The sequence below is a fragment of the Colobus angolensis genome, unplaced genomic scaffold (assembly GCF_000951035.1).
Source record: "Colobus angolensis palliatus isolate OR3802 unplaced genomic scaffold, Cang.pa_1.0 Scaffold7, whole genome shotgun sequence".
In the NCBI taxonomy this organism is placed as follows: domain Eukaryota; kingdom Metazoa; phylum Chordata; class Mammalia; order Primates; family Cercopithecidae; genus Colobus; species Colobus angolensis.
In genome coordinates this window covers 16,670,327-16,687,609 of record NW_012120709.1, presented here as the reverse complement: position 1 = coordinate 16,687,609, position 17,283 = coordinate 16,670,327, and the positions used below count along the sequence as shown (strand labels likewise).

At 37.3% G+C, this 17,283-nt stretch overlaps 1 protein-coding gene across 4 annotated transcripts in view; it reads left to right on the top strand.

Moving 5' to 3' along the window:
• RDX (radixin) overlaps positions 1–17,283 on the top strand; it is a 96,329-nt gene that overhangs the window by 26,341 nt on the left and 52,705 nt on the right. Inside the window, exons 4-9 of one of the 4 annotated variants that reach the window (XM_011926685.1) lie at positions 6,468–6,563; positions 7,117–7,391; positions 12,776–12,859; positions 13,057–13,203; positions 15,591–15,687; positions 16,879–17,042. The exons of 1 other annotated variant lie outside the window; for it this stretch is intronic. In XM_011926685.1, coding sequence (XP_011782075.1) covers positions 6,468–6,563; positions 7,117–7,391; positions 12,776–12,859; positions 13,057–13,203; positions 15,591–15,687; positions 16,879–17,042 — 863 coding nt within the window. The remainder of the gene's footprint in view (positions 1–6,467; positions 6,564–7,116; positions 7,392–12,775; positions 12,860–13,056; positions 13,204–15,590; positions 15,688–16,878; positions 17,043–17,283) is intronic. 2 more of the 4 variants (XM_011926686.1, XM_011926688.1) reach the window with 2 other exon arrangements.

Sequence of the window (17,283 nt, the reverse complement as noted above, 5' to 3'; positions counted from 1 at the left end):
TGTATAGCTTAAAAAAAAGGGAGAGGAGACAGTGCTTGGAAACCCCTTCCAGAGATGCTGATTTAATTGTCTGGGCCTACTCTAAATCATCAGTATTTTAAAATTTAAGCTTCCCAGGTAATGTTGTATTGCAACGTAAGCAAGTTTTACTGAGAAAACGAGGTAAGAGATTGACCTCAGGGATTAAGTAAGAACATGAAGAAACTATTGCAAAGAGAAAGAAAGGTGGTATATATCTTAGAGGAGGATAACTTTTACATAAACTTTACATACACTTTTTCTTAGGAGCAAGAGAGCAATAATAGCCTGTAGTCAGAATAACTTGATCTTAAAGAATGAAAGAGTTTCTAGCATTTCAGCAATAAGTAACACTAGATACCTTGGTTTTGTTAGTTGTCATTCTGTCAAATACAGATTCAAATCTGATGAAATAAAAATTTTAAATTCTGGAAAGTTGTTTCTTCTGACAAATACTGTACTTAATCTCCTGATTCGGTAATTCATAAATTTAAAAGGTCTGATAAGGTCTTTCTGGATGATGAAAGGCTTTTTGTGTGGATGTGCAAATTTTTAAAGCGTAGAGAGCTAAGTTCACCATACCTTGTGAACCAATCTCCACTTTTTTCTTTTTTCCAAACCACTTTTGTTCTGGTATAGTATTCACTTCTGTTGATTCTTCTGTGCCTCCTGTTTATGAATATATAGTCTATCTTATTTGAAAAAAATTTTGAGTAGAGTTAGCATTTATTGTACTTCATAGCAAATTGAAATGTTATTTATAGTAAATGAAATGTCTGTGGCAGCCAAAAACGAATCAGCAAGTTGTCCTTTTTGGTATTGGATACTAAGAAATAAAACTTGTTTTTTATTGAGTAGAATTACTTTCACTTGGATACAGGAAAAAGAAACCTCATTTATTATAGGGCAGTAATGTGTGGTGGTTTAGAAGTGTGGGCACTGGAGCCGCACTGCCTGCATTAGTTCCAGTTGTAGCTGTTTGACTTTGGACAAATTAATCTCTTTGCCTTATTTTTCTCATTTGTACAATTAGAATGATGATGGTAACATCTTCAGAGGTTGTGAGAGTTAAATGAAAATCTGTGTAAAGTGCCTAGAACAGTATTTGATAGTTTTATATATATATATCTTTCTGTTTATATAGATAAATACAGTGTCATGTGCCGCATAATGACGTTTCGATCAATGATGGGCCACTTAGGCAACAGTGGTCCCTTAAGAGTGTAATACCGTATTTTTTACTGTACCTTTTCTATGTTTAGATATGTTTAAATACACAAATACTTAACAGTTGTGTTAGAGTTGCCTACAGTATTCAATATAGTAACATGCTGTACAGGTTTGTAGCCTAGGAGCAATAGGCTGTACCATATAGTCTAGGTGCATAGTAGGCTATACCATTTAGGTTTGTTCAAGTATACTCTATGATGTTCATACAATGATGCAATTGTCTGACAATGCATTTCTCAGAATGTATCCCCATCGTTAAGCAACCCTCACTACACACACACACACACACACACACACACACACACACAATTCATATTGTAAATAGTCTAGATTATTATTTATTTCTTTAAAAAAAAAATTTTTTTTTTTAGATAGGCTCTCACTCCTGTCACCCCAGGCTGGAATGCAGTGGTGTGATCTCGGCTCACTGCAACCTCTGCCTCCCAGACTCAAGCCATCCACCCACCTCAGCCTCTTGAGTAGCTGGGACTGCAGGTGCGCTCCACCATGCCTGGCTAATTTTTTTTTTTTTGTATTTTTGGTAGAGGTGGGGTTTCGTCATGTTTCCCAGGCTGGTCTTGAACTCCTGAGCTCAAGTGATCTGCCTGCCTCGGCCTCCCAAAGTGCTGGGATTACAAGTGTGAGCCACCGCCCAGCCTGGTGTAGATTATTGAGTATTGTTATCTGTTATGGACTCTTCTCAGCAGTTCTTTAGTCCCTATTCTGTTTCCTGACTGCTTTCCTTGAACTCAAATGCAATGATGAGCTTTCCTTGAACTCAAATGCAAGGATCTACAAATGCAGACTTTGCTTTTGTACGTAGTGTGGAATGAGCTGACAGGTTCAGGTCAAGCCGGGAGTAAACTGGGTCCTCTAAAATGAGAGCACATAGCTACATGAGTCCATGTGTAGTAAAGCCCCATGTCTGATTATGATGTTAGATTGAGGCCAGCTGCTCTGTATTTGAGGACTCTGAGTGCTTGAAGTCCTTTGGTTTGCTTCTTGCTGACTCTTTTCTTGACTAGCCTCCTCCTTTAGCTGCTTCTTGTGAGGTTAAAGTGTACAGAGTGTTCATACCCATGTCTTTAGGCTGGACGTGGTGGCTCACACATGTAATCCCAGCACTTTGGGAGGCCAAGGTGGGAGGATTACTTGAGGTCAGGAGTTCAAGACCAGCCTGTCCAACATTGCAAAACTGTCTCTACTAAAAATACAAACATTAGCTGGGCGTGGTGGTGCGCACTTGTAGTCCCAGCTACTCAGGAAGCTGAGGTAGGAGAATTGCTGAAACCCGGGAGGTGAAGGTTTCAGTCTGCACTTCAGTTTGGGCAAAAAACAAACAAACAAAAAATATATATTATATATGCATTTTTTAAATTTTAAAAAAAGTATGCTTTATAGTGTATTAGCATGATAGACTAACTTGTAAGTAAATATACATATGTTATAGTTATGTGCCCAAGCAGTTTCAGTTCTAAAAGTATGTGATCAAAAGTTTATGGGAGCTCAAAGGACAGCCTCACTAAAATATATTAATTAAAAAAAAATTCTAGGAGCACCTTCTGAAGAAGTAGGGAAGAACCATTGGGGAGATAGGGCATTTCAGGGAATTTCACAGCTGAGCTCTCTTGTTCCTTGTATTTGTGTAATAGTGTAAAGTTAGTTAAGCTATTATCCCTTGTGCCCACTGTGGTGCATCACCCTTTTACTTCGCCACCATTGTGAAACTGACAGAGTGTGGAGGCAGAAGCTGAGCCCAGCTGCTTTGTTATACTTCTCTCTGCTGCTTTTGACCTGTACATTCCCACTCCTGCCACTCCAAGCTTGAACGTTTTCTGTGACACTGCTGGGGCAACCTATCTTTTACCAAAGTTAGATTATTTGGAATCTCCTTTTGTCCACATTGAATTTTTCATTGTTTGACATTGATCAGCTTGTGCATTATCAATATGAGACTTTATGTTCCACATCTTCTAGAAATTTCTCACTTTTTGCTTTTTAGATGATAACATTTTCTAAATGCTTTTTTCTTATTTTTAATTTTTTTTCTTTGTTTTTTTTTAAAGACAGGGTCTTGCTCTGTGACTGAGGCTGGAGTGCAGTGGCATAATCACAGCTCACTGCAGCGTTGACCTCCTGGACTCAAGTGATCCTACCACCTCAGCCTCCTGATTAGCTAGAACTACAGATTTGCATCACTACTCAGTTAATTTTTTTTTTTTTTTTTTAAAGAGACAAGATCTCCCTATGTTGCCCAGGCTCTTCTGAAACTCCTGAGCTCCTCCTGCCTTGGCCTCCTAAAGTGTTGGGATCACAGATGTGAGCCACTGTGCCCAGCCAGTGGTTTTTTTTTTTTTTTTTTTTCTGTCATTTCAGTGAAAATTTTCAAGAGTGGGAAAGTAAATGGAAGGGTTCAGTTTGCTGTCTTGAAACCAAAAGCCTGGAATGTTGTAAGATTATTTTGTGTGTATGTGTGTGTGACCTTTGTTTTTTGTTTTTGAGATGGAGTCTCACTCTGGCACCCAGGCTAGAGTGCAGTGGCGTGAACTTGGCTCACTGCAGCCTCCGCCTCCTGGGCTCAAGCGATTCTCCTGTCTCAGCCTCCTGAGTAACTGGGATTATGGGTGTGCACCAGCACACCTGGCTAATTTTTGTATGTTTAGTAGAGATGGGATTTCACCATCTTGGCCAGGCTGGTCTCGAACTCTTGGCCTCAAGTGATCTAGCCTCTTTGGCCTCCCAAAGTGCTGGTATTATAGGCACGAGCCACCCGTGCCCCGCCAAATGTTTTAAGATTATTTTTAAAAAACAGGCTGGGCGTGATGGCTCATACCTATAATCCCAACACTTTGGGAGGCCGAGGCAGGCAGATCAGTTGAGCTCAGGAGGTCAAGACCAGCCTGGGCAACATGGTGAGACCCTATCTCTACTAAAAATATAAAAAATTAGCTGGGTTTGGTAGTGCATGCCTGTAGTCCCAGCTACTCGGGAGGCTGAGGTGGGAGGATCGCTTGAGCCCGGGTTGGGGTTGGAGGTTGCAGTGAACTGCGATTTCACGACTGCACTCCAGCCTGGGTGACAGAGCGAGGCCCTGTCTCAAAACAAACAAAAAAACAAACCAAGGGCCAAGCGCAGTGGCTTGCATCTGTAATCCCAGCATTTTGAGAGGCTGAAGTGGGAGGATCACTTTGAGGCCAGGAGTTTAAGATCAGCTTTGGCAACATCGCAAGACCCTTGCCTCTACAGAAAAACAAAAAAACAAAACAAAAAAATATTGGGTGTGGTGGAATGCACCTGTAGTCCCCGCCATTCAGGAAGCTGAGGCAGGAGGATTGCTTCAGCCCAGGAGGTCAAGGCTCCAGTGAGCCGTGAATCACACCACTGTACTCCACTGGGAGTACAGAGTGAGACCCTGTCTGTAAAAAAAAAATAAGCAAAAGATCCCACAAAAAACCAAGACTTTATTATTTAAGAACTGATACTGAATCTTTCTGTAAAGCTTTTAAAATGTTAATGAACTTTTACCTCCCCTGGATCATTTTCCTCATTTTATTTTAAATACAGATTTTTTTAAAAAAAACATACGCTTTTGTTAGGTGTGGGCAAGCTGGATGTGTATCCTAACATCACCACTTTATTTACTCTTACTTGCCTTTTTTTTTTTTTTGAGACGGAGTCTCGCTCTGTCACCCAGGCTGGAGTGCAGTGGCACTTGGCTCACTGCAAGCTCCACCTTCCAGTTTCACACCATTCTCCTGCCTCAGCCTCCTGAGTAGCTGGGACTACAGGTGTGCACCGTCATGCCCAGCTAAGGTTTTTTTTTTTTTTGTTTGTTTGTTTTAGTAGAGATGGAGTTTCACTGTGTTAGCCAGGATGGTGTCTCTTGACCTCGTAATCCACCTGCCTCAGCCTCCCAAAGTGCTGGGATTACAGGCGTGAGCCACCACGCCCAGCCTATTTACTCTTACTTTCAAGTGCATACCACAGGCTAATCATTCTGTGAGATGCTATGGGTTTTAAGACACAAATCAATAATCTCTGTCCATAAGTATTAGGCAGTCAAGGAGGGTAAATAGACACACTGCTAATAACACAATTATGATAGAGTAAATGTTCTAATAGCTGGATAGATAAAGTCCTATGGGAATATCAGGGAACAAGTGATTAATTTTATCTAGATGGTAGGAGAGCTTTATTCACAGAAGGCATGTTAGTTGAGCTGGTCCTTAAAGAATAAATATGTAACAAACCTGCACGTTGTGCACATGTACCCTAGAACTTAAAGTATAATAAAAAATAAATAAATTTTTCTTAAAAAAAAACAGAATAATTTATTCAATAGTTCATAAAAATACAGAAGACCCATTCTAGGCAGAGGAAAAAACATAAGTAAAAATGTAGAATGGTGGAATTGATGGTATGTTCTAAGAATGGTTTCTTGCTCAGTGAAGGTAGAGCACAGAATATATCAGAAACTTTTCTTATCACCAAAATGATACCATTTGCCCTAAATGTATCAATAGGGTACTTGTGGGGGTAAATGGAAATTGGAATGTAGGATTATGAAAACTATATATATATATTCGAGACTCTTGTTATTTTTGAGGTCATGATAGATAAGGAAAAGGAGGTATGAAAAAGTGGATCAAGTAAGAGGATTGAAGTGACACTACAAAATCAAGGATAGAGGCTAGGTGCAGTGGCTTATGCCTGTAATCCCAAGACTTTGGGAGACCGAGGCAGGCAGATCACCCTGAGGTCAGGAGTTCGAGACCATTCTGGCCAACATGGTGAAAACCCATCTCTACTAAAAAATTAAAAATAATAAATTAAATTAATTTAATTAATTAATTATAAATTAATATAAAAAATTACCTGGGCATGGTGGTGCATGCCTATAATCACAGCTACTTCGGAGGCTGAGGCGGGAGAATCACTTGAAAGGAGACGGAAGTTGCAGTGAGCCGAGATCATGCCATTGCACACCAGCCTGGGTGACAAGAGCAAAAAAAAAAAAAAAATTCTCAAAAAAAAAAAAAAGTATAGAAAACTTGAATTTGAGTTTTCAAAAATGTTCCTTTAATATCTTAAATTTAGGAAAAGTCTTTTGTATGGCAAAGGAATGTACGTATACTTATGTAGTTTTGTTCTCCTTTGGAAGTGTAGTATTTAGACACAACGTGTATGTTGGACTGAAATTGTTTTTTGTTGTGTTTTAGGTGGTGAAAACAGTTGGTTTGCGTGAGGTCTGGTTTTTTGGGCTGCAGTATGTAGACAGCAAAGGTTATTCTACATGGCTTAAACTAAATAAAAAGGTAAAATATGTACAATAACATTAAACTAATAATTATGTTAAGTTGAAGTTATCATGAATTTGTGCTGGAAAAGCTAAGTCTGACTGATTCTAAGCTTCCTTTTGTAGTTATCTGTTAATCACTGTGAGCTACCATCCTTTTTTAATTCAGTCAGGCACCATCAGCTTACCATCTCAAAAAAAAAAGAGAAAAAAGAAATGCTTACTTTTCCTATTTGAAAACTTAGCCTATAACAAATATTAAAGCAGGTATTACAAATGGCATACTAAGTACTTCAATTGTGATGTAAGTACTTGTAGGATAAGCTTCTCAAGAATATGAGGAAAAGTTTTCAATTTGGTTATTAGAATCTGAGTTATAAGTCACATTTAAGAGCATAGAATCTTTTATCACATATATTTGTTTATAGATTTAGAATATTACACACTAAAATATTCATAGATTTAGAATCTATTTCACTTTTCACTTTCGTCCAAAAAGAATTTGATATGACTAGGTGTAAGTATTGTAAACTTAAGATTTTTGTTGATTATACTTGAAATTATTTTTCCAGGTGACACAGCAAGATGTAAAAAAAGAGAATCCTTTACAGTTCAAGTTTAGAGCTAAATTCTTTCCTGAAGATGTTTCTGAGGAATTAATTCAAGAAATAACCCAGAGACTCTTCTTCTTGCAAGTTAAAGAAGCCATCTTAAATGATGAGATATATTGCCCACCAGAAACTGCAGTTCTTTTGGCTTCCTATGCTGTCCAAGCCAAGTATGGAGATTATAATAAAGAGATTCATAAGCCAGGCTACCTGGCTAATGATAGACTCCTACCCCAGCGGTAAGTGAAACATGCATTTACATTATATTGTCTGAAAATTATATTCCAGAAGTCTATAAATAAAATGTTTTTCAGGTTTTTAATTTATTTTTATTTTTATTTTTATTTTTATTTTTATTTTTTATTTTGGAGACAGGGTCTGGCCCTGTCACCTATGCTGGAGTACAGTGGCATGATCTCAGCCCACTGCAACCTCTGCCTCCTGGGTTCAAGCCATCCTCCCACCTCAGCCTCCTGAGTAGCTGGGTCTATAGGCACATGCCATTGTGCCCTGCTAATATTTTTTTTTAATGTACTTTTCATTGAGATGGGGTTTCATCATGTTGCCCAGGCTGGTCTCAAACTCTTGAGCTCAAGTGATCTGCCTGCCTCAGCCTCCCAAAGTGCTGGGATAACAGGCGTGAGCCACCGCATTGGCCTTTTTTTTTTTTTTTTTTCAGATTTTAAGTTGCCAGCTGGATCACAAGGTATACTTCTAAAAATCATTACCTAGCACCTCTGTAGATTTATATGCTCTGTAATTACCTAAGGTTGATCTGTCTCTTCTTTCCTCATTCCCGTAGGGTAAGCAATACATGGAGGCAGTGATAATTTGAACTTGAGAAAAGGATGTGACTGTTGCTGCTTGGTACAAATTCTAACACAGGCAGGTGCTTAATAAGTGAGAGTAAGTGGCAGGCTGTGTTTTCTTCATAGAATTTCCCTGACTTTTTTTTTTTTTTTTTGTCCCCTGAGGTGGAGCTTCACTCTGTCACCCAGGCTGGAATGCACTGGTGCAATCTGAGCTCACTGAGATTGGAGTCCGCCTCTCAGATTCAAGTGATTCTCCTGCCTCAGCCTCCCTAGTAGCTGGGGTTACAGGCATCTGCCGCCATGCCCAGCTCATTTTTGTATTTTTAGTAGAGACAGGGTTTTCACCATGTTGGCCAGGCTGGTCTCGAACTCCTGACCTCAAGTGATCCACCCGCCTTGGCCTCTCAAAGTGCTGGGATTATAGGCGTGAGCCACCATGCCCCGTCAACATTTAATTATTAAATGTTATAGTGTTCTGCCCTTTAATTTTCTAGCAATAGTAGTCACCTTGGAAGAGGATAGAATTACGTTAAGTTGTTCACCAAGAGAGTCAGGAATATGAGATATTTGATAATTTGTTTATATTCTTCTGGTTTTGAATGTTATTCTAACCTAACATCCTTTGTCTTAGATTTAAAGTACTGAATTGAATAATCAGACTATTATGGTGGAATTTCATTTCATATAAGGATTACCTTTTGCTTTATAATCAGAATTACTTTAAAAAAATTTTCAGTGTTAAAGAATAAGAATGGTTTATCTAAACAAGTACAGTGTCAATCTTTCATTGTTAAGCCAGATTGTTGTTTGGTTGGACAGGAGATGAAGTAATTGGCTTACATTTCATAACTCATGTGATTAAAAAAAATCTTTTAAACACTACAGTCACACTCAAGCACAGTTTATTTTAAATACATGTGTGCTCTAACCCACTCTGTTTAAAAAGAAGGAAGGTGGCTAAATGCTTTAGATAGGGTTGCTTGTGGTTGCTAGTGCAAATTCCCATTTCAAGATTTCGTTCCTTAATTTTGTAGGTCAGTTGTTCTTTCAGAGTTGATATTCCATGAAGGACTAATTCAAGCCATCTAATCTTAAATGAGACTTAGTCATAAAGTTAGAATACCATTTTTTTTTTTTTTCTGTTTAGAACATAGAGAATATTTTCACAGTGATTGGTTTATTCCAGTATGGTATATATAGCACACTTTTTCTTAGTATCTTAAAAGTACAACCTGGGGAGGAAATGAGTAATTAGGTTATTTGGTGATGACAAATCAAATAAAATAATTTAGTGATTCTGACACATTCTGATTTCTTGTATTGAAAAACCCAAATGAACAATCTGTTCTTACTATAGAAAAGTTTACCTCTCGTGGTATATAGATAATTAGCTCCACCAGATAGTATTGCTTCCCTTTGAAAAGAGCTAGATAGGGCCGGGCACGGTGGCTCATGCCTGTCATCCCAGCACTTTGGGAGGCCGAGGCGGGCGGATCACCAGGTTAGGAGATTGAGACCATCCTGGCTAACACGGTGAAACCCTGTCTCTGCTAAAAATACAAAAAATTAGCCAGGCCTGGTGGCGGGCGCCTGTAGTCCCAGCTACTCGGGAGGCTGAGGCAGGAGAATGGCGTGAACCTGGCAGGCAGAGCTTGCAGTGAGCTGAGATTGCGCCACTGCACTCCAGCCTGGGCGACAGAGCGAGACTCCTTCTCAAAAAAAAAAAAAAAAAAAGAGCTAGATATACATAAATTTTTACATACCAGGTTTCTGACCTGGGCAGCTGGATAGTTGGTAATACCTTTATCAAAATGAGAGAAAAAAATACATTTGAGGGGGAAGATAAATTCAGTTTTGGGCCTTTTGAGTTTTAGACATGTACAGTATAACCAAGAGAGATATCTAGTATTTGCATACGCGGGTCCAGACCTTTTAGAACAGTCTTGGACTGTAGATACAGTTTGGGGAATAATCAGTGAATAGATGGTGATTAACCCATGAGAATGAAAGAGATCAACCTGCAAGTACATGCAAAATGAGAAAAAGACCTAGAGCAGACTTTGTTGGACCTCAGCTTTTGTCTTTGGGTTCTGCATTCACGGAGTCAACCAACCACAGATTGAAAATATTTGAAAAAATAAAATAACACAGCAATGAAAAAGTGCAAAATTTTAAAAATACAGGATAACAATACATAGCATTTGTAGTATATTAGGTATTAGCCTAGAGATGATTGAAAGTATACAAGAGAATGTGCATAGGTTATACGCAAATATTACACCATTTTATATCAGGGACTTGAGCATCCACAGTTTTTGGTATCCACGGAGTCCTGAAACCAATCCTTTATGGATATGGAGGGACAACTGTACTGAGACAAAATGGCCAGAGATTCAAGAACAATACTAGAAGATGGCTGGGTGCAGTGGCGCATGCTTGTAATCCCAGCTGCTCGGGAATCTGAGACATGAGAATCACTGGAACCTGGGAGGTGGAGGTTGCAGTGAGCCAAGATGGCGCCACTGCACTCCAGCCTGGGCGACAGAGCAAGACTCCGTCTCAGAAAACAAGAGTAATACCAGAAGAGTATTATGTCATGGAAGCCAAGGAAAAAGAATACTTTATGGAGAGAGCGGTCAGCACTGCCAAATAGTACCAAGAGGTCAAGTATGAGGAGAACTAAAGTATCTGTTGGAATAAGGAGATTGGTAGTGACCTTAGAAAGAGCAGTTTCCAGCCGGTGTGGTGGCTCACGCTTGTAATCTCAGCACTTTGGGAGGCCAAGGCAGGTGGATTACCTGAGGCTGGGAGTTCGAGACCAGCCTGACCAACATGGAGAAACCCCGTCTCTACTAAAAATACAAAATTAACTGGGTGTGGTGGCACATGCTTGTAATCCCAGCTACTCGGGAGGCTGAGGCAGGAGAAGCGCTTGAACCCAGGAGATGGAGGTTGTAGTGAGCTGAGATCATGCCATTGTACTCCAGCCTAGGCAACAAGAATGAAACTCTGTCTTGGAAAAAGAAAAAGAACAGTTTCCATAGAGTTTTGAGTGTTTGAGCCAGATAGTGGTAGATTGGGGGCAGTGAATGTCAAGTATGGAAACTGAGGTTAGTGTGTAACGGACAGTGCATAAAGCAAAGTTGTCTCTGAAAAAGAAAAAAATCTAGGGATTGGGAAAAATTGATTATTTTAATTCCTTTATTCACTCTACAAATTTTTGAGGCCCTCTTTAGTACTAGCATTGGGCATATAATTGTGGTAAGCAATCAACTGCACTGGATTATGTCTCCAAGGCTGATTGCATGCCTCTCTGCAAGCCCAGAGGCCAGACAGCAAGAAAGACGAGAAACTAGAAACCTAAGCTCTAAGAAGGGAGATAAAACTCTTCTCCCCAAAAGCAAGAGCTTGGAAAAGATGCCTAGAGAAAGGAGCAGAGTATAATAAGAACATAATAGTATGTCCCAGACCCCTGTAAGGAATGTACTCTAAGTAGTATGTAACTTGTCCAGGGGGAGATTTTATCATTCCTTTATACTGCCAAGAAATCCCCAGATTTCATGCAAGATTTGTAGTAAAATAGTAATACTTTAACACTAGAGCTTCTGCTGTCAGTAAAGTAGGATGTGGTAAATAAAGGTGAATAATTATCATATGAGCCAAAGGGAACAGAAATCATAATCTGTAGTGTGCATAGTAGGTAACTTATAAGCATGTTGACTTTGCTGATTTGGTGTTAAAATAGTAGTAGTGGAATATAATGTTTGTATTTGACTGGGCATGGTGGCTCACACCTGTAATCCCAGCACTTTGGGAGGCCAAGGCAGGTGGATCACTTGAGGTCAGGAATTCAAGACCAACCTGGCCAACTTGGCGAAACCCTGTCTCTACTAAAAATACCAAAAAAAGAGAAAAATTAGCCAGGCATCATGGCGCACACCTGTAATCCCAGCTACACGGGAGGCTGAGAGCATCGTGGCGCATGCCTGTAATCCCAGCTACTTGGGAAGCTGAGACAGGAGAATCACTTGAACCCAGGAAACAGGTTGCAGTGAGCTGAGATTGTGCCTGGGCAACAGAGTGAGACTCCATCTTGAAAAAAAAGAAAAAAAAAGAATGTTTGTGTTTGCTCACGTTTGAATTAAGAACACTGGAAGGATACAAAAACAAGTTATTTGGGGAGTATTGGACTGGAGTATGACTTTTTATTCTACTTTTTAATTGAAAGTATTACCTACCTAAAACAACAAAATTTGTAGCAAAAAAAGTAAATACATAAAGGAAGAATTAGGGCCCAAGAATTCTGGTTTTCAGTCTGGTCTTGACTTTTTCTGTTATCAATGAGCCATTTTTTTATTTAATGTTTTATTCCTTTGAAATATTTGGATTCCTATAAGCTATCTTTATAATCTCTTTTTGGAGCAAGTATTATTCCAGAGAATTTAAGGATCCTGGGAACTTTTAACTTTGAGATAATTACTGATTATTCTGATGCAGTTTTAAAAAATAAGAGAGATCCCTAGTAACCTTCTCCCAGCCTTCCCTGATAGTAACATCTTGTGTAACTACAGTACAATATTACAAACAAGATATTGACATTGATACAGTCTAGCCACTTTATTCAGATTGCATCAGTGTTACCTGCACTCATTTGTGTGTGTATGTAATTTAGTTCTATGCAATTTCGTCATGTTTATTAATTTGTCTGACAACTACCACAGTCAAGTTACTGAAAGGATTCTCTACTTTTAAAGTGTATGCTTTTGAATCATAAAGTCATTATAATGGGTTTTCTTTTTTTGTCCTTTTAGTGTATTGGAACAACACAAACTAACAAAAGAACAGTGGGAAGAAAGAATACAGAACTGGCATGAAGAACATAGAGGAATGTTAAGGTATTTGGGTAGCTATTTTCTATGTTTTTTTTTTCCCCCTCAAATTAATTTCATGTCATTACATTCATTATTATTACATTATTTGCAAAAGATTATTTGACTTTTGTAAAGTACTAATTTTTAATTCCAGGTATTTTTGCAACTTTAGTTTGATATGCTCCTACTTAAATAAATTACATTTAGTTTTATTTCACCAGGGAGGATTCTATGATGGAATACCTGAAGATTGCACAAGATCTAGAAATGTATGGAGTCAACTATTTTGAAATAAAAAATAAAAAGGGAACTGAATTGTGGCTAGGTGTTGATGCTTTGGGTCTGAATATTTATGAGCATGATGACAAGTAAGTAAATTAGTTGCATAGTGAACTAGTCATTGTTAGTGGTCTAAATGACTTTAATCTTATGTCTTGTTTTTCAGAGTAGTTTCTTGTCTTGATTACCCTTACTACTATTTGTAAACTAAAAGGTTAGTTAATGCTACATAGACTTGTAGATATTTTATCTCCATTTTCTTATCACCTTGCAGTTTCTGAGTTTTACTTTTCAGTGTATTTATCAAATGAGATGATTTGCTTTTAATTGTATTGTGCTGCTTTAGCTCTTGTGAGTTATGTCTAGTAACTTAATTAAAATTTGCTCCCTCGATAGATGAGAAATAATTCTGTAAAATGCTATTATGCTTGACAAATAGGTTGAAATTGAACATACATAAGAAATCAGGAGCAATGAGAGAATGAATTCAATAAATATGTCTGTTATATCTTAGAGGATTTTTTTGAACATTTATATATAGGAATTGTTTTGAATATGTTTGGACATTAATACAATAGAATATCCCTGTATTATGCATATTGAACACTGTAATTATATCGTGAAATTGACCAAATATTTTTATTATATGCATATAATTCATCAATATTTTATTATATATAACATATTTACATATACATATTATATATATACTATATAAATACATGGGTAAATACTATATAGAGACAGTATATTGTACACATACACATGCAATATAAAATACATCAGACTCTTTTCAGGATTAAAACTACAATTGTCTTAGACTTGAATTTATTTACCATACCACATAAGCATCCAAGTGTATGCCAGTAATTAGTACCTTTTCCTGAGGCATTATTCTTTATTCTAGGTTGGCTCCAGAATTTTAGTTTTTATTATTACAGATATCTAATAAAATACTACTTTCAAAGCATATGTTATTCCAAACAAGAGCATTTTACTATTTTTACCTTAATATCTCATGTTTTTATTACAAAGCAAGTTAGAATGTTATGTCATTCAGAAGAGAAATTTTTGAAAAGGAAAAATGACTTCAAGACTAATTTTTGTGAACTGAATCTTTCTTTTTTGTTTTAGAGAATGGGATCTTTCTATGTTGCCCAGGCTGGTCTTGAACCCCTGGCCTCTAGCAATCCTCCCGCCTCTGCCTTCTCCAGTGCTGAGATTACAGGCACGAGCCACTGTGCCTGGCTTCTTCATTTTTTTGGTTGGTGTTGTTCAGGCACATATTGGAGCAATTCTTTTAAATGTTAAAAATGTTATTGTATTAGCTTCCAGGCTTACCTCACAAGATTGTTGTGAGAATTATATGAGGCAATTGCTTTAGAATTTTTCAAAGTAGCATATAAATGTAGCATAGTGTTATCTAAAATACTATGTTGCATTCCTGCAGTCTTCGTTTTAAGCAGCTTACTTTGACTTATATCAGGGGCCACGAGAGGGCAGTATAACACATGCATATTGAGTAAAGAATGTTTTACGTAGTAAAGACTTTGCTGTGCTGCAATACCTATTCTGCTTGAGAACTAAAAGGAATATAAATAGGTAAAAATTCATGCTGTGTTGTCAGAAGCCTGGCTAAAAGATGTCTTCTGGCTAGTATGGGTGTCGAAATCATTTCTCAGTCTTAGTTATTAGGACAGTAGGACAATAGTGATGCTTTTGGTGGGTAGTCTGAAACAGTAAAATACATGAAAAGGCAGAAATAAAATCGCTTATTCCAATATGATTCCCTATGTCTTTGTGTGTAGAATGGTAAAAAGGAGGCAGCTGCTATGTATAGTCTCAAGAGTTTAAATGCCATCTCTACCATTTATGCAAATATTTATGTATGTGAGTGTTTAAAATTTTTAAGTTGAGATATAATTTATATACCATAAGATTCTTTCAAATATACTGAAAATTAAATATTTTTAGTATGTTCATGAATATCCAGACATTTTCAAATTAAACACAGGAAGGAAGTACTGTTTTGTTTTGTTTTTTTTTATTCAGTAACTTGCCCATAATTCACATGAGAAGGTATAAAGGCCTTTTTTTTTTCTGCCCCCTTCTTACACATATTGAAACTGTAGTTGTAGCTTGAATCCAAACAGAATAAAAACCGAACAGCTAGTTCAAACCCCAAGAGTCTCAGTTCTACATTCGGGTCACCAGGTAGTTTTTTAAGATAATTTTAGGAAAATATACTGCTTTTAAGGTTCATGACACCTTTATGAAATCTTTGGACAGTTACTTGTTTTATGTGATTTATCAATTTTCCCCTTAAAAGATAAGGTCAACAGTAGTTATGAATTAGTTAATACATTTTGAAAATCTGGAACTCTTAAGATTGGTCATTCAGACAGTTTAGGTCCTGAACAGGAATTTTATTCATTGTTTCCTGCCTTTAATTAAAGAGATGCTCTCATTTTTTAAGGTTAACACCTAAAATTGGTTTTCCCTGGAGTGAAATCAGAAATATTTCATTTAATGACAAAAAATTTGTTATAAAACCAATCGACAAAAAGGCACCTGTAAGTAATTTCTTTAATGTTTTGTGTATTAACTGTTTAGTATCTGCTACTTGACCATGATATCACTTGAAGAATAACAGTGTTCATTTATTAAATTGCTTCTGAGGAACGCTCTCTTTCCATAGGTCGGCTTTCCCGGTGACGAAATAATATATGTTAATAAAAATTCAAAGCTTAATTTTTTTAAAGTAAGATGTAAATATTAGAATTTTATTTTATTTGAGATTCAGTTATAAATGGGCAATATTTATTAGGCTAATGAAAACAATCACCATTCCTAAGAAGCAGTTTTAAAGCATTTCTTCATTGGTGACTAGAATTTAGTAGAGGTAGCCCTGTTCTAAATTAACTTCGTTTATACATTTTTGCTTTATGAACTTTGTATTTTTGTATCTTGAAACCTTTAACTTAAGAAATCTTTTTATTTAAATAGATTTTTAAAGTTCCTCTAATGTCAAGTATACTCTAGTATCCTAACCCTGTTAATTATTGGAAAGATAAAAGTAAGGAGAACAGGCTGGGTGCAATGGTTCAGGCCCATAATCCCAGCACTTTGGGAGGCTTGAGAGTGGCAGATCACCTGAGGTGAGGAGTTCGAGACCAGCCTGGCCAACGTGGTGAAACCTCATCTCTACTGAAAATACAAATATTAGCCAGATGTGGTGGCGCATGCCTGTAGTCCCAGCTACTCGGGAGGCTGAGGCATGAGAATTGCTTGAACCTGGGAGGCAGAGGTTGGAGTGCACTGAGATTGCACCACTGCGCTCCAGCCTGGGTGACAGTGAGATTCTGTCTCAAAAAAACAAACCAAAAAAAAGCCAATTCTAGGTTAAAAAAAACTCTACAGCCATGAACGAAGAACCAATTTTGACATTAATGGCAAATGGCGTATAAGGAACAGGTACTCATAGTTACTTTGGAGAACGAAAAGGAATAAACTACATTTAATGTATTGCAAGGATAAGAATATTAGCCTCTTTACAAAACTGGTAGGATATGAAAAGGTGAGGGACCAGTTACGTGAAAGTATGTCATACACACTGGGAGTTATGAAATTGTATGATTTCTTGATTTCTAAACTATATGTAATATGACATTAAAATTCATACCTCATGTTAAAATTTAGTACAGATTGTTATGAGAGACAATATCCTTCAGGAAGATTTTAAATTCAGAATACTTTATGTTTAGGATTTTGTTTTTTATGCACCTCGTCTGAGAATCAATAAGCGGATTTTGGCCTTATGTATGGGAAACCATGAACTATACATGCGAAGAAGGAAGCCTGATACTATTGAAGTTCAACAGATGAAGGCTCAGGCTAGGGAGGAGAAACATCAGAAGCAGTTGGAAAGGTATGGAGTTTTGGACCTTTCACTTTTAATTGATAGGAGTAAACTATCTAAAATTTAAGACTGCTCAGCTTTTTAAATGTACCTTAAATTTGTATTTTTTAGTATTTTCATTATATTAAAATTCAAAGACAGTACTATCACTCTATCCTTTAACACAAGTATGTATACTTTTCAAGTTAGAAATCTTTGACAGATATCTTGGAGAAAATAGCTTTTTGTGACTCATTTCTTGCTTTTCACT